The sequence below is a fragment of the Dromaius novaehollandiae genome, chromosome 20 (assembly GCF_036370855.1).
Source record: "Dromaius novaehollandiae isolate bDroNov1 chromosome 20, bDroNov1.hap1, whole genome shotgun sequence".
NCBI classification, from domain to species: domain Eukaryota; kingdom Metazoa; phylum Chordata; class Aves; order Casuariiformes; family Dromaiidae; genus Dromaius; species Dromaius novaehollandiae.
The window spans coordinates 9159251-9186369 of NC_088117.1; the positions used below are offsets into that span (position 1 = coordinate 9159251).

The 27119-nt window shown below is 47.7% G+C and overlaps 1 protein-coding gene and 1 long non-coding RNA gene across 4 annotated transcripts in view; both read right to left on the reverse strand.

Annotated features, from left to right (window-relative positions):
* RAPGEF1 (Rap guanine nucleotide exchange factor 1) overlaps positions 1-18686 on the reverse strand; it is an 89487-nt gene extending 70801 nt beyond the window's left edge. For 2 of the 3 annotated variants that reach the window (XM_064523777.1, XM_064523776.1), the window contains exon 1: positions 18397-18685. In XM_064523777.1, the coding sequence (XP_064379847.1) occupies positions 18397-18421 (25 nt within the window). In that variant the 5' untranslated portion in view covers positions 18422-18685. Of the gene's footprint in view, positions 1-18396 lie in introns of all 3 variants that reach the window. The other variant, XM_064523775.1, reaches the window with a different exon arrangement.
* A 3937-nt stretch (positions 18687-22623) lies between these two features.
* Positions 22624-26768, reverse strand: LOC112984167 (uncharacterized). The gene is made up of 2 exons (XR_010392383.1): positions 25528-26768; positions 22624-24452 (listed from the first exon to the last, which is right to left on the reverse strand). It is a non-coding gene; the product is annotated as an uncharacterized LOC112984167 (long non-coding RNA).
* Between the last annotated feature and the right edge of the window lie 351 nt (positions 26769-27119).

Sequence of the window (27119 nt, forward strand, 5' to 3'; positions counted from 1 at the left end):
TACAATCTTAATTGGAGACAACTGGAAGCTATATCCTCAAATAGCACAGATGAAAAAAACTCTAGTTCAGTCATTATCATCTCAATATTAGATCCTTTGAGTCCAAGTCATTGGTTATGACCTTTAGGTGCCATATATTATTCTAACACTGACTGAAAAGCCTCCTCTACCCTAAAGTGCTGATACCCAGGTCAAGTCTGCCTTGCACTGATCTGGCAGTGTAATTCCCTCAGGGAGCATGTCTAGGAGGAAACTCTTTGGATGATGGAAACTCTCTCCTGGCTAAAGCTAGGAGACCTAGGGAAGGAACACGTTTGGAAGCCACCAAGTTACTGCAGTGTAAAAGTTACTGTCCCTCAGCTGAACTGCGGTTATTCACTGTGTGAGCTCCTAGGCCACCCCAACCGTGGGGTAAAATAAGTTAGCACAAACCACCCTGGAAAACCTCCCCACTGCATTCCAGCACCTACAGTTCAGCAGAGCACGTCAGCCTCGCTGGGCTGCCAAAGCATTGCTCATACCGTGCACGCTTCAAAGCTTATCCAGGCTGGACCTGCTCTGCCTCTCGCTCACCTCCCATGGAGACGCCGCAGGTCAAACTGCAAGAAGAGCAAGAGCCACTGCCGCTTTCCGGCTCGAAGCAGTGTACCAGCCACAGGAGACCTGCGGCCAGGAACCACTGGATACGATGCCCATGAAGAGCAGAGCTTCCTGGCAAGCTACCATGAAACTCTTCCACGCATGACAAGAGTCCTGTGAGAGCAGCTCACGCTGTGCTTTTGCCCCTCGTGGCATCGTTGTTAGTAGTAGAAGCAAGACTCAGGCTCAACTTACAAAGTACAAAAGACAGTAAAAATAACCTAACAAAGAAACACTTATGTCATTCCAGAGAAATAAAATAATAGCTTCACTGTTAGAAGTACTGATTACTGTAATTTGTGGCAACAGGGGAACTAAATGCAATTTGTAAGTAATGAAATGTATTATTAAAATTGCCCACTGCCCGTTTGTTAATGAAAAATTGTAATCTCCCCAACAACGACCTGAACTTCTTCAAAAAAGGCAGGCTTCTTTAAAATTCAGCTTTAACCTACCTAGAAAGCATACATTTGGAACAATTTTCTGAGACCTGCCTGGTAGGCTGAAATTCTGGCATTTCTAAATATATAATCAGCTTTGTGAGCTTAAACCTACACAAGGGAAGCTGGGTTGAAGATAGAAGCATTTCCCCAAGCTGCCAGTAGACTAGCAACACATTTAAAAACTTCCATCAAATTAAGTGCTTAATTACAACTCAGACTTTGAGACTCTGGAAATTAGGATAATCTTTGGGGAAATTTATTAGACTTCTGCAAAAGAAATTGCAACATAAAAGCCAAAAAAAGCACGGAGCTTGGAGAGCGTTCTCCCATCAAACCACACCTCGTACTAGATTCTTCACCCTAGTTTTAATGCGAGTATTCGAGGTGAGATCCTCAACTTAATTCCCAACTCTCGAACCTCAGCAGAAGATTAGGATCAACATAACTAGGAGGCTAAGATGCAAATGGTAACCCTATGCAAAAAGTTCAGAAACACTGACGAAGAGCTTGCTGTACATGGACCTTCTCGGAAGTCTTGACCTGGGGAATGTACTAGAGGCAGGGCCACAAAGTAAACCTCTTCTCGGAGAAGGTCACAACTCAGCCACTCTCAGAGTCACCGAAATTTTGCCAGGAAACCATGGTTACTGCCTTGTTGCCCACTCCGTTCCTCTCGGTGGCATGCTCTGTGCACAAAAAAAAATTCCCACAAATGGAGAAGTACCACCACCACACAGCAGAGTCCTGCCACCCTCACGAACTAAGGAGATCTCAAAGGCTTTAAAAACATGAATTAACAACCCACTCACGGGGTATGTAGCTCTACTGATACTGAAGAGCATACAGAAGCTTGTGTAGAAGTAAACATCACCTGAGCAAAGTGACAAGTTATATCACACTGGTAAATGAAACGTGGGCAGAACTTCCACCCGCTATCTCGTCTCGCTACGAACAGCCAGCGCTTCCCATCGCGCACGCTGGAATCGAAGCACAGGACAGATGCTTGCGCTGCACTCAAAGTGTAAAGCTCCAGATAAACGCAAAGCCTTATGACACATTTCCCTTTTTGATTCATGAAATTATTATATCACGGGAAGCTGAATCTTGTTCTCAAAATAAGCCAGAACTTCCCAAGTTTACCACTCTTTTACCAGCCTCTTGAACTATGGCCTGAAGAACCACACTCAGCAGCAAGTGAAGCTCTACTGGTCGGGAAAGGCTTGTGTATTCCTTCGCTGTGATACAGGCAGCACTATTTGCTGACACATCCCTATACATCTCCAGAACAACCCTGCTCAATCAAAACCTCGTGATACAAGCTCTTAAGACAGTCTGCACTACAAGCAACAAGAGCGTATGCCTCAAGAAGTTATAAACCAAGAGAAACAGAAGGCATTAAGAGGTGCCAGATAAAGAGGAAATCATGCCATGGTAGCAAAGAAGATAAGGAACAACACTAAATAAAAAGCAAGCCAAATGTGGAGCTCAACTTTAGCATGAAGGAAGAAGCAACTGAACCGTGGGTTGGAAACAGCTCAGAAGCTGAGCCAGGAAAGTATTACTTTGGGCTCACTTGAATAACACATCAGCTATAGGTGAAAGGGGTTCCCCCTTTAACGGCTTATCTTTGCATACTCAGCTTCCGGACAGGTTCATGTTTGGAGCACAGATTTTCTTGCTTGCTCTTTTTTAATCAATAGCCAAAGGTCAGTTCAGACCAATCAGACCTGGGCTCCGCTGCAGCCAGCCATACCCGGGCACAGCCCACGGGAGCCCGGTGCTTCCACTGCTGCGCACGGCTGCTACCGGCCGGGCATTTTTGGACCCGAACAATAACTTCTTTTTTCAAGAAAATGACAGTTACAGAGATTGAATGAAATGTCAATCAGTTGAGAACAAACTTTTTGTGGAGGGTATCTAAGAGCCTCAGAAAAGCCAGCTCTGTGATTGAAAACGCAGACAGACTATACCAGGAAAGCCCTAAGCTATCGGCTAGGAAACTTGGGGTGGGGAGAGGACTGTATTTCAAGAGCACGCTCTGACTGTTACAGGCCTTGAGAGAAACCCCGTCAAGGTAACATGAGTGCTTTAGGAAATGCTAAAGCTATGGAGCCAGCAGAGATGCCTTCTTCCAGAGACAAAAACTGCTGCATCAGCTCAACACGGGATAAAACAAATATATCTGTACCCTGGAGCAAGAGTCTGGGGAGTGTCCAGACAAGCCTTTACAAATATTAACTATCCTGGAGTTAAACACCTCTCTGTAAACAATCCTATAGACTTTGATACTGTAAGAACCAGAAACTTTTTCTGATACAAAATACCAAGCAAATGAAAATATGGAAGTAGTTACCGATACAGCTTAACCATACTTAGGTGCTGATCACTTAAGGCCACACTGCTTCCCATGGAGATCCACGTTTTCACAAGATTTTTCATACGGCTTATTCAGGATGAACAGCTGCTCTGGCAACTGCTGGAACCAGCATGTACTTCCTGCCTTAAAAAAAATCGTAAGTATATATCGGTGCAGAAAATCATACACTCTTTAAAACAATTCATGATAGTGTTTAGAAATCAACTGGCCACATGCCACCGACACTCCCTTAAACAATGGTCACACCCTGTATACAGCTAAAAATGAAATTGCTGAAAGGGAAGATGTCTTGTACAAGTTCCCAGGGTAAAACACATCGGAGAAGCAGCAGCCTGGCACTGATATTTTTCTAATATAAGAATAAATATGTGATTCAAACTCAAGTTTCCTTCACCTTCTTCAAGATTCACATGGGAAGAAGATTCACTTCAGTTTTCCTTTCACACTTCTACAACAGGAAGAAATTCCAGCATTTTATAAAATTGTAAAATAAATTGGAATTGCTGCAGATTAAGTTTTAACCTTTTGCTGACATTGCTTGTAGCGACCTGTGAGACTGTTTGCCAGCTATGGGGAGTTCTGAAACTCCTTCAATGCTGATTTTACACTAAATACAAATGTTTAGTGATCTGCTCGTACAGCAAGTCCCCAACCACAAAGCCCTCCTTGTGCAGCAGTGCTGCTTACAACGCAGCCACAGAAAGACAAAGTGTCAATACAAACACTATTGTAGTAATTGCATCTGTTGATTAAACCATCCCAAGAACAGACTTGTTTCAATCATAGGCTTTATAATACAGTACTGAAATGTCACTGTAAGTGCTGAGATGGATGAGTCAACAGATAAAATACAAAAGCATTTGTAAAGAGACTCTCACACTAGAGTAACTTGCTGAGCTGCACAGTTGCACAAAATGACAGTCTTTTGTGACATGGCTTGCTCATATATTCCCTGACTTATTTTTATATGACGGTCTTGGTTTTTGCAGACTCCACAGCCAAAACTGGGCAAACACACATATACTGACATCCGCGCACAGTGGAAAGATGGGTAAACAGGCATAACCAACCTGAAAATAGTTTAAAAAGTCATATTAAAGACTAATTCTTCTCCTTGGGGAGATCACTATGATGCTCCTCCATATTTTGGAATTTTTCTCCAATCTTGTGGCGCAAAAAAACCCTGAAACCAGCATGAGAATGCAACATTGGGCAGGGATCAGAACAACAAAGTACCGCACCATGCACTAAATGCACATCTTTTCTTCCATTCTCCCTCGACTGAAATAATTTCAGCTATTCCATGCAAGGTTGGTAGATTCAGGCTACTGGAAGAATGGTACCTCTCCAATTCAAAACCATCTGCAATGCATCTTTTAAGGATCAGATTATTCATTTGGGGGGGTAGCTCATAGGATAATCCACTAATCAGTTTTTATCTCCAAACTAGGTCCTCACGTTTGCAGCTAATCAAGAGCTCAGTCTGGCAGGGGTTTGGGTTCCCGCAGCTCTCACTGGAGAAGATGATAACACACAAGAGGCAGTCTCAGGGGACAGGCTTTACAACACACTCAGCTGCAACTCCATCACGAAAGACAAGTCTGCGCTAAGGGAATTGGCAGCAGTCCACCTGCCAACACCTGATGCAGGCAAGGTACAATGGCACAAAGCAAGGGATCAAGTTATAAAGTTCCTTAACCAGCCTGGGCCTCAGCTCTTTATTATATTTTCTTGCACAGTGAAGCGATGTCTGTCTTTTCCCACCATGATCTTACAAAGTACAATAAAAACAAAACCAAACCAGAAAGCACAACAGGTAAAGGGGTGAGAACTCCAACATTTCCCCCAAAATACACATACGGAAGGTGATCAGCACTAACTTTTGGCTCTTAAGAATACCCCATCACTAGCCTGGCTGCAATTATGTTACATATTTGTCACAGTCAAGTGTGAGACTCGAGAGAAGTGTGTGCCCAGGTGAGTCAACATCCCAAGATCTGCAAGTCTTTCCCCACGACTCCTTACATCTCATCCCTTCGCTGTCACGCTGCACCATCCTAGGAAAGCATTGTGCTTCCTGTCGATTACTCCTTTGCTACAAGAGGTGTTACCTTCGCTCACTCACCCGTACTATGTACGACCATGAAAATCACTTACATCTCCATCTCTCAGAGCAGACATTCCCGTTCTGAAGCGACGTCAAAATGACACACGTGCTTCATTTGTAATTATCGTGGGGGAAAAAAAAAGGAAAAAAATCCAGGCAAATAAATCGCCTCTTACATTTTACCCAGAAGTGAAGACAATTACTGCAAAGCTTGCACTTTGTATCAGTAAACACAGCACCATAATAATTCCAGTTTATTTCATTTTCAGTTTTGAGGAGTATTTAAAAAAATAACAGAGATGTTATAATTTTTAGCTGGATCTCACCTGACAAACAAATTCTTGAGCCACTGGCCAGAAATGATTTTTTGCCAATTGCACAAGAAAAGTTCTGGAGATTCTTCAGCCGGTAGGATTCAGGATACAGGGGAATTTACAGCTGTACCAAGTTAAAATATTTTGGGAAAGCGGGATCTTCTTAATTTCTTCCAGTTCACCTAATAAAATCATCATAGCCTAAAACATCCTGAGAGATAGAGCAGGCCAGACCTTCCTATTCAATACATTGTAAGCACATACTGCATCAAAACCTATTCTGTATCCTCTCCTTGGGTAAAACAGCAGGGAGCGAGAAAAATAAACCATACCGTTTACACAGAAAAAGCAGAAACCTCTCTACCTAGACCCATTTGTTTTACTCTGAAAGTATTGACAGATGAGTAATGAAAAGTCTACTGCAGACAGAGGCTCTTCTGCAAGGCAGCATCAGTTAATAAACCACAACCACAGCTGCAAAAATATTAAGGAATTCAGCCAAACGACTCCTTCAAGGGCACAGGAGGAGAGAAGCAGGAGCCAAATTTCATGCTTTCTTATTAGTCCCAAGACCAAGATCATAGTGTGCAGCATCAACACAAAGAGTGTCACCCTTCCGGATATGAGAGCTTTGAAAAACGATTTCAATAAATGTATACTGCTAAGTATCCATATTTCTAGCATGGTTTTTGCCAGTATGATAACATCTGAAACCTGCTATACTAGGTTGTCAAAGGCTTTTAGATGTGAAGTACCTAAATTGAGAAGAATTAAACAATAAAAGCAAATGAAAGTAAATAAAAAAGCTCAGCTTGTTAGCTCTCCCCATAGGGCATGCCACAGCACTGGCAACACTGCAGCAAAGGCTATTTGGCAGGGTGAGTTATTCACCTCGGGTATCAGACTCCGCAGTACAGATCAGGACCTCTGTCAACACCAGTGCTAGCAGAACATGCACACCGAGAAACGATTTCAAAATCACAGTTATGCTTTCACTTGATGTGGGAAATTTTTGGATATTGCTAGTAGAGCACTAACAGTCTGAATGACCAACAGCTGTAATCTTAGCTCACATTATTTATACCAGCCTTAAGTACTTACAGAACTTGAGAAGTATCAAAGCCATGACATAAGTGGTCAACAACGTTCAAACGCTGTTTTTGTTGTTACTAATGCTATTACACACCTTGTAGCCGGAAACTCTTGGGATTTATAGATAAACCTATCCGTCCAGCTGCCAGAAAAAATCCCTCAGATGTTCCTGTAGTTTTTTCTTCCGTATCATGTTAACTTCAACCAGAACAAAAAGAAGGGTAAAATATAGATTCAGGTGATAATTCAGAACACAGACAACCGTGGTCTACTGCCAGGTAAATATTTTTTCCTTACGCAGCTGCACATACCGAAAAGCCACAACAACCTAGCCGATCTCAGCCAATGACGCAAGTTATACCAACGTTTGGTCAGAAAGATGGTTTCAATCCTTTATACTTTGGCACTTCCCAGGCTGCCAGCCAAATGAAAGCTTAGAGAAATTTTCACGTGTATCACTTGCGGTGTAGCTGATGTCTCCCAGGAGCCCATAAGTATTATAGTGAAACATTCACCTAAGATTTGAGGTCTAATGATCAAGGCTGTAATTCAGGATAAAACCTAAGAGTAAGAGCTGCCAATGCATATTTAAAGAATGTGTATAAATGCTTTCACCTGAGACAGACATTTTTGTTTAAAGTCTACCTGGAAATGTATACATCAAGTGATGAGAACCAAACTCCCTCCTTACGCAGTTTTAGGGGTGCATTTGCCCAGCCATTTTTACTAAGACACTTCAGCTTTAACCAGCAGTCCACACTTCGGTGTCCTTCAGAGGCTCCTCCGATCTGTCCCCAGAAGACACACATATGTGCTTTGTTCCAAAGGATTTTGCTTTTCTTTGGCATTCCTCATTCCAAGCCAACCAGATCACAATTCAAGTAGTCTTTGTTCTAACAGCAAAGGAAAACATTTTTTATCAGTGTTTTTACCTTTCAGCCCGATGCCAAATCATCCCCAGCTGATGGAATGCAATGCAGCATCTCCCCAGGCTGAGCAGCACCAGGGAAACCGAAGAAATTCCACTTTAAAGGTCTAGTATCTGTTTCATCTTCAGAAACTGGCAGCAAATAAGGCAAAAATGTTGCTAGCCCACAGATCTGCCACTAGTAACAGAGTTAATATTAAGCGAGCTCTTGCAGGCATCCCCTTTGTGGTGCATAAGGTTCCTTCTTTAGTTCTCGCAGCAGCAATTTGCATGTGAGACAGGATTTTTTCAGGGGTAAGGGGTCTTTTCTTAACTCTGGTTTCCTCCCCGGGGAGTTGGGCAGCATCGGGGGTGAACACCACAGCAAAACAGTGCATTTGCCTTAGCACTGCAAGCAACGGGCACACCAACCCGTGAGGGCAGCAACCAAGAAATGCCTCACCTGCTTCGGCCAGGCATACAGTAAGCTGTCTGCTAAATCACTGCATTCATGAAATTACATTATCGAGGAACATTTAAACTCTATTTTAACTACCCAGAAAGACAGAAATCTGCCAAAGGCTGGGATTCATCTCCCCCAGACTTCACTGTGTAAATGTTAGGCATCATGGTCTACGCTAGTCATAGTCACCACAGGCTTTTCCCACAGCCTGCGGTGAAAGATTGGCGTTTCCAAAATTATACATCCCATACTGAAACATTTTGACAGCTGCTTGAAACCATGAGGGACTAGAAACTATTAGAACACAGATTATATTATACATAAAAGGTGGTTTAGCCTTTGTATACACAAAACTGTACCTGCTTCAGTACAGATGCAATTTTAAACCACTTTAGCAAAATTGAGCAATTCTGAGCAAGGATATTCTCAAATCTTTATCAACTTCTCTTTTAAGAATTTATCTTACCTTCGTAAGTTTAGAGGCAAAAGCTTAAAAGACACAATCGGTTTTTAACACAAGCGTGCTGGTGCAAGAAATTTGGGGAGGAAATGAGAAGTCTCTATGCAATAAAGGATCTACAGCCATTCATTCTTGGACCTGGTTTATACCCAAAGGTTGCATCAATTAGTCCATCTGAGGCTAAACTAGAGTAACTCACTGCACAGATTTCTCATGTTTTTTGAGAATATAATCATGCCTGTGAATTTAACAGTGCAAGATAAATTGATATAAGAAATTTTAATTGACAGAATGTCTGTGTAACTGAATGAGCATGTGATTGCAGCCTCACTTAAATCATCAAACAGCAACGGGCATCAACCAGGTCTTAGGAAAAAAAAACTTTTTTTTTTTTTCTGTGAGCAGTAAAGCTAGTGAAACTTTACCTACCCCTCTCCCTACACAAGAAACCTCGTTTCCTCACATCTGCCCTGGCACTCCTCTGAACAAGCAGCACCATGCGTGTTAGTGATTCTGAAATTACATGTGTACCAGTTGATGCTGGATGGCCAAATGGAGTACAAAACAGCCACATTTTCCTTGTTGCTATAATAAAGACATCATTTCGTGTCTCTTCTTTCTACTCAGCCTTCTTCAGAAAGTGTGCAGAAATTTAACTAAAACTGTGATATCTATTCCTTTGCAAAGTTTGACTGAAATTGGTGAGCAAGTCCAACAGTTACAAGAGAGGATGGATGGCCAATCACTATGCCTTATGAAAAGATGCTACAAATTAAGAAAGAGAGGTATACGTGTAAAATGAAGCTTACCTTTGAGCAGACTCACCTAATTGTATGTCCAGATTCAATGGTTTCTTCAGAGGGATACTGTCTACTTGAGTATTACAAAACTGGCCGTAATTGAGAGGGCCACCTCGTCGTAAGCAATGCAATTTGAATACCATTTCTTAAGTTCCTTTAAAAAAATTTAGCAAGGCTCTTCCGCAGCTTTCCAAAGAGCCTCCTCTGCAAACTGCAACACACTAAACTGACAGGAGACAAAACTGTCACTGTTTTCAATGACAAAGAGCAAACAGCTATCTACAAAGCAGACCAACTAAGCTGAAAACAGAAACTCCCCATCCCAATTTCTGCCAGATGATGTTATCTCAGGAATTGCTCATAAAGCTGTAAGGCAATCAAAAACAACAGCCACGTGACTTCCATATGCGTCTCCTCTTTTTGGGTACTGCAGACTTCTCCCACATGGTAGCCTTGGGAAAGTAACTCCAAGTGACAAAAGAATAAACCCAACCCGTACACCACTATAATCATGCTGCATTAAAAATCCAGCATTTGGCTTAATATGTGGTTCCATACACCCTTTCCAAGGATAGTTATAGAGACAAACCACCTCCTGCACAAGCCAATGCTCAGTGTTTTCTGGGAGTCCCTGTAAATTCACAGCTGAGCTCTAACCAAATCCACTGGTAGACCTTGCTAGTTCCTCAAACTTATTATTCTTGTATATAATTTAGTTCAAAGCTTCTTCTAATTAGAAATGCAGAACAAATGCATTTAAAAAAATATTTAAGATGGTAAAAACATATCCAAAAAGGGATATTTAATTTCTTTGCATATGAAAGACTCAGCACTCCTAACAATAAGATCCAAAGTTGCTTTGCAAAGTTTAGCGAAAAACAAATGGGAACAATCTGCATTTTATCTCACCATATTCAAATTGACAAACTTAAGTTACAGGCAGAACACAAAATAAAAGGACAATGCAACTCCCAAAGGAAATCTGTGTTTTAAATGGTATCGCCCTGCTAACTAAAGTCCACCGTTAGAATGCCAGAAGGATTCACAGATGCTGCTCTCTAGAATTGGTTGGAATCGGCCACATAACCAGAACTAAAATATTGATTTCCCTAGATGCCCTTGATTACATGATGTTTGGATCGTAAAGGAAACTTTCTAAATATGGAATTAATTCCTGAGGCTGTTTTACCACCTCTTGGGCAGTAAGGGCAGGACAGACTGGCAGGCTGAGAAGTACAATAAAAAAATCAAGAGGTAAGGGATAAAACATGCTGTATATGTAAAGACATTCCTTTGCTACCATTTCAATAACTAAATTAAAGACTACCTGCAAACTACAATTTAACACTCCTAGACTATATATTTAGTGTATTGGTAAAATTCTGTCAAGGTTAAGTGTTCAGTCACACAACCAAAGCTGCGGCATCTGCTCACTCCGATTTTATCAGCTGTGGCTAACTCTTTCTTCACTTTAAACCACTACTGATTTTTTCCTTTCTTTCCAGAAGCCTAAGAAGAAATGAAGAAAAATCTCATCTATTTTCTTTCAAAACAGAATTGTCCAAGATTTTAATACTTATGAGGGCCAGAATTAGACATCCAATCTACCACACAAATGGACTGGTTCAGTGAATACGTTGGGTACGCAATAAAGGGTCCTTCTGTTAGGGACAGGGAGAAAGAGAGCATGCGCAAGCATGCAAGCAAGCTTTAACCTTTCTCCCTCAACACAATAATGAATTAATATTTCCTTAGAGGTACTGATGGCAATACCAAGATCTTAACTTGAATCACAAAACGCACGGTATTTTCATGGCACCAGAAAAGCTCTACACACAGCAGCATAGACCCTTATCCAGGGAAAATAAATGAAAATAATGAAAAATACACATTTGCTTAATCCAAAGAGCCTTAGCCCCATCACTAAGACGACCCTTCGTTCACTGCCACCCATGTTGAGCTGACTGTCTCTGTGGTATGAAAGGGGGGCCAAAAATAATGGAAGAAACATGAACCCATAAGACTAATCACCAAGGCTTAGAACTTCCATACAGCTCTTGTCAATTCTAAAATCTTTTAGATTACTTTTTAAATGATCACAGAACAGAAATCAAGCGTACAAAAACTGATTCCCCCACAGCTGACATCCTACCTCCCAAACCACTAAGTAAATGAATGCTCTCATACAGACCCTCTTTTTTTTTTGCTTCTCTGTTTCTATTTCTTCCTTGCTCTCAACATGAAAACACTCTCTCAAACTCCAGAGAAGATAAGCAGCAGTGACTAAAATAGCAAATAGATTTAATATCAAGAGATTGTTTTAAAACTGAAGAGTTTTAAGTGAAACATGCAACACAAATAAAAGTGGACTGATAATCAAAATCATCAGCTTTCTTGGCATGCTTCATATAATATGTGGGGACAACATTTCTCTCTCATGCAGATGAAATTGTTTCCTCTATATGCGTCAATGCCACACACTACAAGAAGAGATCAGAAATATATTTTTCAGAGTGCATGCTACAGATCAGGTAATGTAGCTGTAAATTTGTCAAGTCGCAGCAATGTGAACGGCAGAACTGAAGAACATTCCTCTGGCAGCATGTCCCAACCTGCAGGATTCCTCCAGCTCTTCCGGATTGCTGAAATTCATCTTCTTTCTCTTTGCCTTGGAACAAACTCCTACGAAAGCTGCCAGTAGCCTCCTCCTTGCCTGTTTCCCCTTTTTGCCATCCTCTGATTTTTCCCATCTACTCTACTTCCATGCAACTTAGCCCACCGTTCCTCCCTCTTCTAACATCTGTGGCTTGGGCTTCTTCTCACTTCTTTTCTGTTCTCTCCAACCTTTTCATCAGCATCTCCCACTCATGATGTCCCTCTTTCCTTCTCTGTCTTCCTTTTTGATATGCTTTCAAGCTCTGGGGCTGTAAATTTAAACTTGCAGATGTGAAAAATACATCCAGCTTTCCTCCAACCAGGCCTCCCTTTTCCTCAAAGCTCTACTAAAACACCAGAATGACACACTGTTCTCCATTACCGTCCCCTCATTCCATAACTTTCTCCTGTATTTCTCAGCCATACAACATGAAAGCCAAGCTTGACTTATTTAGAGAAAGGTGACAAATGACAGTGCTAATATTCTTGCCGATAGGTAAACACTTTTACTACTACTTCCACATTGCTATCACGACAGTGGCCAAATCCCATCATTTGCTCATGTTGATAAAGAAAACATGATAGGTGAAAAGCCAGAGCAGAAGCTCTCAAATACTCAGGAGGGTGCAAGACAACAAATTTTGAATTATTTTCAGAGAGAAAAACACACTCTGTTACAAATTTCTGAGAAGCTGAAAGATTTATCTCCCTGCACAGGTTTTTCTCCAGATACTATAAAATCACTACAGGAAGAATACAGACTGCAAAGATTCATTTCCCTGCTAAGCAATAGTGCACAGAGGTCAGTGGATTTTAACTTTGCAAAGTGGCACTGGTGCTAACACCCCCAAAACTCCAGAGCTCTAGTTTCAGAAGAAAAATCTGGGGATGACAGGCACTGGAAAAGAAAACAAATTATATCCTCTACATGCATCCAAACTTGGCAAAACGATGGGGGTAGTGAGTTGTAGGAGAGAGGAAGGCGGCTATTCAATCACCTTACCTGTAGCTCCGACATATAATTTATTAGCTTTTAATATACCACATAGTTTCTGGAGTTTTTTCTGGCACAAAGACCAGTGATGCTCTCTGTCATCTTACCTTTGCTGGGGTACAATGATACACGAAATTAGATATGTTTGCTATGATAACAAACAATTCCAGCTGTCACCTCTCAGTAGCTCAAGTGAGGACAATCTAGGCTTCTCCGGTAATATACGTAACAAGTGAGTGCTTGGGTTAGGTCTGATTAGCCAAATGCCTCTGCCAAGGGTTAATATATAGGGGTTAATATATATTTAAAAACAGAGTCCTTCTAGTATAGCACAGGGGCACTTTACTAATAGATGGAACCATTAGAGTATCAGCTGAGGTATCAACTGCAATTCAAAGATTTCAAAAAGAAGAATGGATACCTACGGAAACCTAAAAAAAGTAGTTACAGACTGACTCTCTTCCCCAAGAACAAATATCAAGTTTCTTCCACTCATGCAATAGAGTGCAACAACTCAAGCCAGGCTGATAGATTACAGGTCCCTTACAAGTAGGAAATGTTCCCTGCAAGAGAAACAATAGACCCAGATGAGGGACACTTGTGCTGCATTCTTGAGTGACAGTGAACTTCCACTAATGCCTCTGCTTGCCAGGAGGAGGTTAGCAAGAGCCAGTAGGAGTTACCACCCCACACAATCACACCAACAGATATATTTAGTCATTGCAGTTCAAGGAAAACGATTGCTTACACTCAAAATAAATTTAGCAATTGTTTCCAGCTTCAGCTTTTTCACTGACTAAGGCACGACCCAGCTGCTTCACATTCCATTAGACTTCAGCTGTCTTTTCTTCTCCAATCCTTGTCCACTCCTTTCTTACAACTGCTTTGACCATCTCAGTCTTGCACCAGTTATCCTGCAGGCTACATTTCTGAACGCTCCAGCTTTGAAGCTATGCAATAGGACATCTGTCAAGGCTACACAGATTTATAAAAAAAATGCAAAATTCTGTTCTATGTGCCATTTCTAAGAAGCAGTAAATAGTGATCTTCATCCTGCACCTGTATTTTGCCTCCATGCAAAATTAGAGTTTGCCAATGCTTTTTAAGCAATATACAATAAAAAGCACATGTGAGGTCATTATGTGAGAGACATATAGTAGAAAATTCAGTAGATGTTTAAAGGAAGTACGGAAGAATTGCAACTGAATTACCTTTAAGGTGGTGAACTAAGCCTTTAGAAGAATTTAATCTTCAGATCCCAGATTAAGACATCTCATAGATTTATCACTTGGTTTGAAAACCACTAGGTTAGTAAAGCAGCACCTTATATTGGTCAAGTGCAAAATTTCTAAATAACCTGAAAGTCTTCACTTACGCTTGAGAACAGAGTATAGTGGTGAAAGTACAGCTGAACCAAAAAGAGAGTGCTGCCTAGTAACTCACCTAAGCATAACCCAGAAAAAGGAAGAGAAATTGCAGAAAATTGTACAGATGTAAAAAATACAGAGGATGACTTCTAGACGAATTGAATGATCAAGAGATGACTAAAGACAGTTAAAAATCTATTTTTCAAAATATATCATACTCCCAAAAAGATGATACCTGGAAATTGCACCTTAATACAAAAACAGTCACAGATGCACAATTCAGAATGATGTAAACCAGCATGAAGGACTCTGGACAAACAGGGAATTTCCTTTAAGGATGTGTATGATCAGGCCCTCTGAATTGTACTGTTTCTTTTATTTTACCATTCTCCTTAAGAACAAAGTTTTTCTAGGATTATCCATATATGTTTATGCTAGCAATTTTTAAAGGAGGAAACTTCAGAGATGAATTTGCTTATCAGGAAACTGCTTATCATTAAAAGGTGAAGACAACAGCATTTTCAGTCTTAGTCTGCTGGGAATAAATATACCCAGTTTTATGGCAAGTTGAGTAGAGATAACTGACTGCGCTCCAGGTAGCTAAACACTTAGCACAGTTGTCTCAAATAACCTTAGCGAGACAGCTATTGAAAAGGCAAGCTTACACAGGATGCGAAAAAGCTTGCAGAACAACTACAAGATTAGGACCGAAAATACCCACTAGAATAAACCTTCCAGGTATGGCACCCATGTGTTCTCCGGTTGCAGTAAAAGGCATGATCGAATGGACCTTCTTCATGGAAGAGCTTTTGTTTCATACCTCACGGTGTCTAACTGCTCCCTTACTCTCCCTGAGTGATGCAGAGTAGTTCAACTCCCTGGAGCATGCAATCCATCAGGTAAATAAATACAGGGATTCATGTATTGCCATGGTAACAGGAAAACCAAGCAGATTCTGCTGCCTTCTCCACTCTTTCTTGGCATCCTCATTTTGGATTACAGATCAGAACTGTAAGACTAACTACAGTGAGAACAATTATCTTCTGAAAGCGAAGACAAAAAGTCACAAACACGACAATTTTAAAGTACAGAAAATACAAGGTTGGATGCTATTCTTTCTCCTTAAGTCAAAGAGGGTTCTGCTTTCAAAATGTACTTGGAAGTCTCCTGACTGAAGCTTAAAGGACCAGCCTCCAATACTACTAAAAAACAAACATGCTATCTTACTCTGGGTTACCAGATGGCTCCCCTTCACTCCAAAGCAGTGCTCTGCATCACTCTATAGTGACCCTTCTGCTGATTAAATAGCAGTACTGCAAGGCTCCAGAGGGAGTCTTATCCACTCTTTTCGGAGGACAGGATGGTAGCTATTATCCGTTATCATTTATTACAGGTTTTTATTAAGTGCTGACAATGTGTTTCATTTAAGGACCCAGGGAGTAGATGTATATAAGATCTCCAGGGATCTAACCCTTAAAAGATACCACTTTTTTTCCCCCAGTCTGACTGGCTGGACATTTTCTTCTTCCATATGAATACTCAGAGTCAAATCAAAGCCTAAACCAGCTCTGAAGATACTCAAGATCACTTGTTATCAGCCAATGGTCCATTTTATTTACAACATAATGGGTCTTGCATATCTTTCTGTTCCCATAAGAAAAAAACAAAGACAAATGTACAGAAATAGGCCGACCTTAGACCTCACAGTATCTGTTTCACGATTCTATAGCCTTTGTTCTGCTATTACATGTATTCTGACAAATATTATCCCTGATTTACTGCAGTAGTATAGACTGTGTTAATTAGGTGATGCTGTTAACCAAACTGTCAGTCACAAGTTCAAACGCTTAAAAACAACGATCAAGCGTGTACTGTACTGAAACAGCTGGATTCCAGCCCTTCTTCCCTCCCTCCCCTCCTCATCTCCTCCAGTTTATAGCTGGGCTGGATTTTTTTCTTAAATAACCTTTATTAAGAAATGAAAGTTAAAGCAGTTGAAAGAGGACAATTTCTGAGATTTACAGTTACTATTACTCAGCAAATCATCGCTACAATACACATCCACTCCAAGCAATCTCCCGAATGCCTCTGCATCGAGACTTCACCCAGTGCATCTCCAAAACTGCACGCTTACAGCACTGACCTGGGGACGGATCCTGCATGATGCCTTGAGTTCTTCAGTGGGAGTTCAGGGTGTCGCAAGGTCAGGTCTCTAGGCCGCGCAGCATATGAGTTTTGTATGGTATTTTTGGCCTTTCTGTTCTATTGTTTATGGAACAGCACTGCATTTGTGTGTGTCTACAGAGGCATCTTCCCGCGTGTGAACTCTCCACGCTGCTTCGCTGGTGTTGAGTTATATTTACTATTCTCACAGGGTTATTTACTGCACGTGAATAAACAAAACGTGATCACTTATTTACATGTCTGTGATTACTGTCTATATCTCTATCAGCATTTACTAAAATCCCGAGCCAAATTCACCCCTGGCAGAAACAAGTGTCATCGCTTTTAGAGCTCGCCCCAGGTGTAGATATGCTGCTGACACCTTTCTTCTTTTACCCAGTTACCTGCTTCCAGGATAAAAAGTTGCTACAACATACCAACAAGCATTAAAAAGACACAGCCAGGATCCCAAAGCAAAGCACTACATTGCGATAAGATGTAAGGGATCGCATGTTGGATTAACCTATGATATTTCTGGAATAACATTTGTCCCATGATGGGATGCACACTTGTTAGACAGTAACGTAGTGCCGAGAGCTGGAAACATGCCTATGTACCGCACTTAAAAGCTGGCTGCCAGGCAGCTCATCCCTTGAGGCCACCCCAGAACCGTACCTCGAGAAAACCTAGTCACATACGGCGCGGCGCAGAAGCCAGAACAAACCGGGACGGAATGATCAAAACCAGAAAACGCTACTACCGACTTCACTCCTTTGAAAAAGGGGAATCTGTCCTAAATCAATGGCTGCTGTCCTGGAAAGCCCGAACGCCGCGCTCCGCACGGCCCCGCTCAGGCTGCTGCCGCTCGCTGCCCAGCAGGAAGCCGTCTAGCTGTTCCTAGCGCTAAAAGACAAAACAAAACATTGATTTTTCTCTGCTAATTAAAAGCAACGTAATTAAACCGAATAATTCCGCTGCTTGATTTGCGAAACACCAATTGAATCTTTAAACGTACTACGCAGGAACACCAAGGGCACCCAACCGCCTGCAGCGACAAGCGGACGCGGGGCGATGTGGGGCGCGTCGGCGGCTCCGGGGAGCCCCCCGAGGGCTCAGGGCGGGCCGGGGCCCCCCGACATCGCCCCCCGACTCGCCCTTCCCGCCCCGGCGCCGGCGGCAGGGCGGGAGGAGTTGACGAAGTTGCGGCGGCTCGCAGCGAAGTAGGCCCCGAGGCGCTGCGGCGCCCCGGCTTTGCTTGAGGCTACAGCGAAGGATGGTGGGGGGGTGTAAAGGGGGGGAGAAAATAAATAAGAACCGAGGAAACCGCAGCGGGTCGGGCGAGGCCCGGCAGCTCCGCGGCGGGGCGGCAGGCAGGGAGGAAGGGAGGGAGGCAGGGAGGGAGGCAGCGGCGCGGGCAGAGCATCCCCCGCCGCCCCGGCCCCGGCCCCGCGCCGCGCTGACAGGAGCCGCCGCCACCGCCCCCCGCCGCCGCCGGTGCCGCCGCGGGGCCCGGCCCGGCCGCCGCGCCAGGCCCGCGGCGGGCAGCGCCGAAGGGCGGCGGCGGCGCGGGCAGGGCGGCGAGCGCGGCCTCCCGCCGGCGCCCGAGCCCGCTCACCTGCTTTCTCGATCTTGCCGGACATGTCGGAGCCGCGGCTCGGCGCTCAGGCCCAGCCGCGCAGGAGCCAGCGAGCGGCCGCGGCGCGGGGGCTGCGAGCCGCCGCCGCCTCCCGCTGCTGCCGGCCGCCCGCCCGCGAGCCGCGAGAGGCGCTGCGGCGGCCTGCGCGCTCCGCGGCGGCGGCGGCGGCGGCGGCGCAGGCAGCCGGCCCGCCCGGCCCCCCCCCCTCCCCGCTCCGCCGGGCCGCGCAGGGAAGAGGCGGCCCGGGGGCTCCCGCCACACGCGCGCGCGGCCGCCGGGCCACAGCGCCGCCTGCCGGCCGCGGCGGCGGGGCGGGGCGGGGCCGAGAGGGGCCCCGGCGCGGCCCTGTGCGGCCTGGCGCGGCGCCGGGCCCTGTCCCCAGCGGGGCGCCGGGAGCGGGTCGCGGCCTCCGCGGGGCCGGGCCGGGCCCTCGGGCAGAGCCTCGAGCTGAGGCCGGGGAGGCCACCGAGCCCCCGCGGCGGCCAGGCACAGGGGGCCTCAGCCCCCCTGCCCCGGCCCTGCCTCTCCCCCGAGCTGTGGGGCGTCAGGAAAACCCTGCCAGCGGCCCCGTAAAACCCTGGCCCCGCTGGGCGTTTGTCACCTGAACTAAATCCTCCGCACGGGGGTTTAGGACCCCCGCACTCACACGTTGCCTTTGCGCCTCCCTGATTCCCCGCAGCGCGTCGGGATGCCCTCGGAGACGGGGCCTCGCGAGCGGAGCTGCTCGCTAACGTGAGGGGGAGAAAGGCCGTGGAGCGGGGATCGGTGCTGCCCTTCTGCAGGGCCCGGCGCGCGTCCCGCTGGTGCCCCCGGCCCCGCGGAGATCCAGCAGCCGTGCAAACGCTCTGCGGTTTTCGCAGTTCGCTAATACGAATCTTGGCAGCAAAATGCCAGCTAACCGAAAGGGCCCGAGAACGGGCTTTGTGCAAATCTCGACACGGTTTTCAACTCAAATCAGACACCGGTGCTGCCACCACAGAGCAGCCTGTTACGAGCATGGAGCATCCTCACAGCATCGTGCAAATACCTGAGCTTTTAACCAGGCTAATGTAAATCCCGAACCACCCCATCACCATACGTTGGGGTTTCAGCGTGCTGCTCCCTTCCCTGTGTGATGTGCAGCACAGCCCCGCTGCAAGGGAGCCCCGCAGCAGCTGTGCACAAGTAACTTGCTCCCGTTCCCAGCTGCATTAAGCCCCTATAGCTACTATCCTTATGTATGCACTTGTTTTAATTTCTGCCCAGGAAGCAATGACAGCGCAGCGGTGCGCGGGGACGTGCCGGAGAGGCGTGGGGTCCCTCTAGCGGAAAGCAATAGCTGCGTCAACGGAGGATGGCCCTAGGCAGCAATAAAGGGATTATGGTCCTATTTGAAAATTAACTTGTTTCTATGACTTAATTAGAGACAAATATCACGCCACTGCCTTGCTTTGTGGGTGGCACCCGGCGCTAACCTCGGCGAGCCGGTACGGGCCGTTTACTTCCTCCTCTATCAGCCAAAGCGTTCGCCAGGCAGATATTTTTGTAAGCTTTGCACGCAGTTTTTAAGGTGACTTCAGCTGCTTTACACGGCCTCACACCCCTGAGGCTGGGCACGAGCTGCGCGAGCAAACACGCTGCAGGAGAAGTGGCTCCTGCAGCAGTGCCGAGCTGCGTCGCCTCGCTCGAGTTGGTGGAAGATAGTAAACAGGAGCGGCGGGGAGCGGTGCCGGCGTACGCAGAGCCGCCCGCGAGTACGCGCAGGAAGCAGACGGATGAAGTAAGAAGCTGCTATTCTTACACGCGCCACTTGCAGACTTGGGCAAGGAAGAAAGAGAACGTGTGCAATAACGTGCGATACAAACAGAGCAGCTACTAAACTGGGAGGTCTTTTCATAGCATCAGCCTCGGATATAAAAAGCCTTGCTCTGCCCATGCTGTCTTGCCGTCGGGGGATGCTGAAGTGCCGCTCGTGCTTTCTGCCTTAATATGCTGCTCACAGGAGCAAAGTGGTGCAAAACCTGATGCTTCTAAATATACCTTTGGGCAGGCTGGATAACGAGTGCCTCAGAGCCGATCACAGCGTTGCAGCGAGTCTGCTTTTGCAGACAGAGGGGGGCCAAGAGGAGAGCTGCAAAGGGGGGGCACGACTTCTCCCAAGGGTACAGAGCAGCACGAGATCCCGTAGGAATGGGTTTTGCTGATGGCTGGGCAGAGAGGAAAGAGCTGACAGGTATCTGCTTGCCTTCAGGATCGGGCAATGTTGAAACACCCTGCGAAATGCCCTGCTGCTTCCCGGGTGCTGATGCTACGTCAGGAAGAAAAGGAGAGTAATTCAGGTCTTGGCACCAATGCGGGATCCTGCTTTGCTCTCAGAGGAAAGACACCGTGCTAAAGTTCACCCGTCAGCAAAAAGCACGCAGGGGACACTAACAGCCTGGCTCCCTTTCCCCAAATTTTCCTCCACTGGGAGAACCAAGCTGGCAGCGGCGCTCGGCAGGCGGTCGAAGGCCGCCGTGAACAAGCCTCTCCGATTGCTCCTGCTTAGCGCTTGGCTACCTGTAGTGGCTGCCGCCGAGGCGGGTTAACTGCAGCCCGGCAAGGTCGTTTCCTGCAATGATTCACTGAACTTTACGGCTGACCCACTGAACAGGGGAAATTGTGCAAGAATTACTAGCAAAATTATTGAGAAGCGCGATGAAAAAGGAGCACTCCTGCCCTCTAGTGCCCCTCGCCTCTGCCGGGCCGCTTCCCCCGCCGCGATCCCGCGTCCTTTGCCTGGGCCTGTCTCCAGCTTGTGCGTGTTGGCCGGGATGGGTGATAGCTGCTGGTCCCTGCAAAGATGCCAGCAGATACAGCCACTCGCACCCAAACAGGGCTCTCTGGCGGGGTCAGTACAACAAATAACTGGGATTAGGTAGATCAGTGCAGTTTTGCCAACTGCCCTCTTGCACGATGCCTTCCGGACCAGCACTGGCCTTGAAAACGTTGCTGGTCGGTGTGACTACAGTTCCCTGCGAAGTCCCTCCTGGGTGTGCGTGAGCATCCCGGAGTTACAGACACCCCTATGGCCTGATACGGCCCTGCCTCTGCCCGTGCTCAGTCCTCGGTGCTGCACAGAAGGGTTTGCAATGGGGAAGAGGTGAAAAAACTACAGTGGAAGCAAACAAAAGCGAAAAGGCAGGATTCTCACTTCATGTTAATGCGTGTAACTCCGCTGGGGTCAGCAGTGGTAGAACAAATAGTGGTGAGATGCCAGCGTATGGGGAAGGAGAGGTATCGTGCAGGCAGGGAGGGGTGGACGGGATGATCAGGAGAGGACAGGCCCTGGGTAAGAGACTCGGAGAAGAGCTGCAGAAGGGCTAGAGCTGGGAACTGACCCAAGTGAGGAGAGAGCTGCTGTACCAGGCCCCTGGAAAAACATATATGTGACCTTGTTATCAAGGGCTGCATCAAACTTCATAAGAGCAAAAAGCACAAACAATAGACCTGGATTTTGGGCACATCCCACTTTCAGCTCCTTGAGTTGGCAGCCTCAGAGTTTTGCAGGTTTTTTTCAGTGCAATCGCTGCCCGTAACTGGCTGCTGGCCCTAGCCCAGGCACGGACACCGGGGCACTAGGTGCTGGGGTGAAAGACAAGGTCCCACCCTGCAGCCCACGGGCTGCCCGAGCTTTCTCTGCCCCCGGCAGACGGGTCCCATCCTGGTGGGTGATGGACCGGGCCTGCTTTCCACCGGGTCTCTTCTTCAGCAAGACGGGAGGGTGGTGCTGACTGTAGAGGGCAGCAGACCACGGCGCATGGGGCCGTCACCGCCGTGCGCAGCGCCGAGCCCCCCGCGCCCCCACGCTCCCACCCGCGACACGCGGGCCCGAGGGCTCGGAGCTGTGACTGCGGCCAGGAGCTTTGATCGGAACAGAAAAACGGCACTTTCGGACCCCCCGACAGCAACACCCGACAGCGGCACTGTTTGATACCCCGCGCTTATTTTGGGGGGACAGGAAATAACTTGGAAGCAACTCTTCGGCCTCACGCTGCTGAAGGAGGGGCAGGTGGACGAAGGCTCAGAAGAACTCTAGGCCCTGGGATTATTAAAAAGAAAAACCTATAGAGATAACAGAGAGAGGGAGGGAGAGAGAGAAAGAGATTAATAACTTTTGACAACCCCCTTGCACATTTAAAGTAATTAGGAAGGTGAGGAGGGAAAGAGCGAAGGCTATAAAAGTCCTTTCTCCAGCTTAATCTTATCCCTCTACTGGGGACTATATTTCACAGTGGAAAAACAAGCGTGTGAATCACCACGAAATATATGTTGGCTCACGCTGACGGGAGAGGCTAACGAGGCCTCGGCGCTCGGCGGTGTTTCTGTCAGCACTTCCGTCGTGGTCGGATGTCTGCCTGTCCTTTCACCTCGCAGCCCATCGAGGTTCGCATCGATTGCTCGGCCTCGTGGGATTTATTGATGTAGTGGCAGGTAATTCAATAAAGATCTTTGCTGTGCGTGGTTGGATCCCAACTGCTGACTGCACTGACCAGGTGGGGTGTCCGTCCCAGCTGTCCCCGAAGAGCAAGAGCTGCTCCAAGCCGGCGCTCGGTCTGTCGGCGCTGCTGGTTACGGTCTGGCTCTGGGGTCTGTCGCTGAGGACAGGCAAGGCGGAAAGAGCCCTCGGTTTTTAGAGGCCAGGGGACTGGGTATCCTAGGCAGTTCCTTTCCACTTGTAATTTCTGAGTGCATTTGCCCAGAAGGTCCTATGGCCGTCCCCGGTGGATGACCTGCACGTGAGCTAGTGCCCCTCCGCATCACGGAGGCCACGGAGCAGGCACCGTAGCTGGAGCTTTAAAATAGAAAACAAGAAAATAAAGGAGAAGAAAACGTGGAGAATTTTCTCAGACCATCAGCAGGTGCTGTCCTTCCAGGGGCAACGGGGTAGACAGTATCTGTCCCGTGCTGCAGTGGTCCACAGGGACCTGGCAGCAAGACTGAAAGGGAAATACCCCAATGAAAACAGCACCTGTGTGTTCGCCTGCCCGTGTCGGACGGGCACCACCTCCCGCGGCCTTTCCAGCCTCAGCACGCTGAGCAAGGCGGGAGAGGGGAGTCGCTCGTCTCGGGGCACCAGCTGGCCTGGTGCCTCAGCTCAAAGGGACTTTACCTTAGACGCTGCCCGGCACGGCTGAATCTTTCCTTCCTCTGGAGCATCGTTACTGGTCGCTGCTGGAGATGGGATGCAGCTCCACGGCAATCCCTCTCTTTCAATCAGAAACCAGTTTGGAGACGTGACGGACCCACAAGAAAACCCTGGGTCCAGCTTCCCACAAAGATCTGAGGAGCTCCGTGTCCAGAGCTGCTCCGTCGCAGTGCAGTTCACGTCCACCTCCAAGGAGCAGCTCCTGGAGAGGAAGACAAGTCACCACGTGAGTTGGAGGCTTTCGGGAGGCTGCAGGGCCGCACCAGGACGGGATGGTGGGGCCTCGTTCAGGGTCAGGATTGGGCTGCAGCACCGAAAAGGCAGTGCTGGATTCACCTCTTCCACGAAGCCACCGCTCCAGGCCAGCACGGGTACAGCAGAGAGGACATGCCTCGATGGAAAGGGCAACCCAAATGTTCCGGTTTCACCTCTCCCAGCAGTATGTTTCTCTCCTCACACTTAAAGGCATTTCACCCCGGCTTCGCTACAGGCACCCTCCACCCCAACCGAAGCAGGGACGAGAGCGAGCTCCCTCCGGAGACGTCCCAAGGATGGATGGTGCCCGATCGGAACAAGTCTCTTTTGCAGCCAGTAGCTGCAGCCTCGGGAGCAGCAATCAAGGTCAGGGGTGCAGGTGAGAAACCATTTTGCTGCCAACCATGTCCCTTGAACTGGTGTGAAGAGCTTTTTGTACAGCAAAACTCTGCAGATATTTAGGCACAAACACAGCTTGCAGCCACGTGACCTCTCCATACACAAGTGCTTTTAAAGACCTTGCTTGTCTTCCAGGTCATTTTCCATGGACGAGTGACCCTTCCTCCTTCACACTTTGGAGCAAGCAGAGGTTGAAGGTGACCCGAGTCACTCCCTGCAGAAAAGAGTGAAACCAAAATGAAGCAGAAAAGGAAACCAAAATCAATATCGCAAAGTCAAATAATAAAAATTGTGTTATGGAACCAGAGGTCACCCGGCGAAAATGTAATCGGACATGACAGCCCAGCTCTCTGATTTCCTCTCTCTGCCAAACCCGGGTGGGGAGACCTTGTCCCCAAGCCGAAGTGTCACTGCTCGCATCGCGGAGGCACGGAACCGCCGTGCTGCCTCTGAATAGCGAGCGGCACCGGCACGGCACGCGAGCAAAGGCCGGGAGGAGCAGCGTTTGCTTTGGAGGGGCACCACTTTCAGCACAGACCACTAACCTGGGGCAGGCCGGCGCACCGTGCCTCAGTTTCCCCTTTTGCAAAAGGGCCCTTTCACCATTATTAGACCCGGCAAGGTGCAGACTCCCCCAGACCTGGGTTGTGGGAGGGGGGCAGCAGCCGGCCCTGCAGCCCACGTCAAGGTGAAGCAGCGATTCCCAGCCAGCCCCTCTGAGGTCCTGCGTCACCCAGCGCAGGGCCCGGAGCTGAAACGTCCCCTGCGAGTCTCCAGCGTGGCTGGTCTGTCCCTGCAGGAGGGACTCGCCGACTCCCATGCCGATTCCCCCGCGCCGCGCGAGTCCCCGCTTGCATACATTTCAGACGGCATTGCAAATGTGGGGCACGTAGCCCTGCTAATGATGCAAACTTCAAACCATTATTTCGCAGCCCAGAGCGCTTCTTCTTGTTGTCAAGCTAGTACTGATGGGTTGTTTAGTGTAGTTTTCCTTTTTTTTTTTTTAAACTTGACCTCCTGATTCTGGGAATTTATGTTGGATGCTTTTTTTTTCCTTTTCTTTTTTTTTCCCCTTCTACAAAGTTAGCAGCAGGAAAATAAACTTTGCAGAAAGTCCATTTGTCAACAAAGCTCGCTTTCTTTAGCAGACAGACAGCGGAAAAGCAAAAATAGTGCGCTGGCTGGCCACAGCGTTGCCAGCACCACGGGGACTGCAGAGGCTGCTCCGTCCCCCTGCAGCTGGCCCAGGGGTGACCTTCAGCTCCACGAAAAGCTGATTTCCCACGTACCTGCCGAGCGCCCGCTGCAGGGGCTGGAGCCGGCAACCTGCTTGGCATCCCCGTCTCAGCAACTGCCTCTCAAATTGCTGCTACCAGCTTCAGTATCTTGTGTTTCTTCTCTTGATCTCCAGTGCTCCTGTGCAGTCTGGAGTATTTGGGGAACGTCTTGAGGGTGCTTACGGGTGGCCGGATTTAATCAAGGGGTAAGGGGAGAGTGTAAATGCACAGTAGGATGAAAGCAAAGGAGAGGCAACCAACCTAGGGGCTTGTGCCTGGAGGAAAGGGCATAAATCAGCTCCTCACCAGCCCGGAAAGAGCAGCCACCACGCTCCTGCGGGTCATTCAACCCTCATTACAACTAAAGGTGCTTAAAGGTGCCTGTGGTTTAGCTCCATTTCTGATAAAACTTCTCCATTTCCACTCATTTCTCTGCCCCTGCTTTTACATTCCTACCTGTCCGTGCTCTCCTCCACAGACTCGTCCTCAGAGGCCGGGGAGGAGAAGGTGCTCGGCCCCATCGGTGAAGGGGCACTAACTCCATCACCTCCGGGTCTGCCCGGGTTAAACCCGCGGCCGTGCCGGTCTCATTCGACACGGCTGCAACCTGGACGGCCCCGGTTTAGGGAGACCCAGGGAATGAACTGGGGAATTACAGACCAGTCGTCTTCCAGCACCAGGAGAATAAACTGATTAAGCCAATAAAGCGTCCAGGTGACCTGGTGCTAGCTGCTCTGCCTGGCGAAGGGTCTGGAAACGGCCTCCGGCCCGGCGAGGGCTGTGCCGGGGAGAGGTGCGGGTTTCTGGGGGTGCCGGGAGAGGCGGCAACGCTCGGGGGGCACCGTGACTTTCCAACCCCCCTCGCACCGACTTGCCCTTGCAGCACCCCAGGGAGGGACCGTCGCTGCCGCAAGCAAGTGACACCTTCCCGGCGGTTCGGGCCGAGGGCCACGCCGGCTTGCTCCAAGAGGCCGAAGAACAGGATTATCCGGGAGCCTGTCAGGAGGCCGGTGACATTTATAAAGTATTAATCCCGCAGCGTGTCACCCGTCAGCGCGTTTGATAGCGGCGCGGTGCTGGCTCCCGCGGTCCCTCGTCCCTCTGCCGCTCCCGAGCGGCTTTGTGAGGCTTCGGGGACTTGCCAGGTGGGTTTTTTTCCCCTTAGGCACTTTTTCTGCCAGGAAAAATCCTCCTCTCGGCTTGCCCAGCCTTCCTGCAGGATTTGCTGCCGGGGCCTGCTCGGCCACGTCGCAGCCCCGTGCGGGGACGCGGGGACAAACTTCTGCCTCCCACCCACGGGGAGGAGAAACCAGCAGCTGCAGCTTTAAAGCAAAGATTAGATGCAATTTTCCCCCCTTCCCTCCCTCCCTTTCTCTCTCCTTTTTTTTTTAAAGGGAACTTGTCAAGGTTTCCATCAATAATAGATAATGGTGCATCACTCTGGCAGGTTACACCCGCAGGCTGTTTTGATATTTTCCAGAGAATTTGTCAGCAATCTTACTGCAAAGGAGGGTTGGAGGAGGGGCGCGGGGGAGGGGGGGCCCTCATTAATTTTTTGTCATTTGCATTCCCGCTGTTAAATAATGTATTGATCGCTTCTTCCT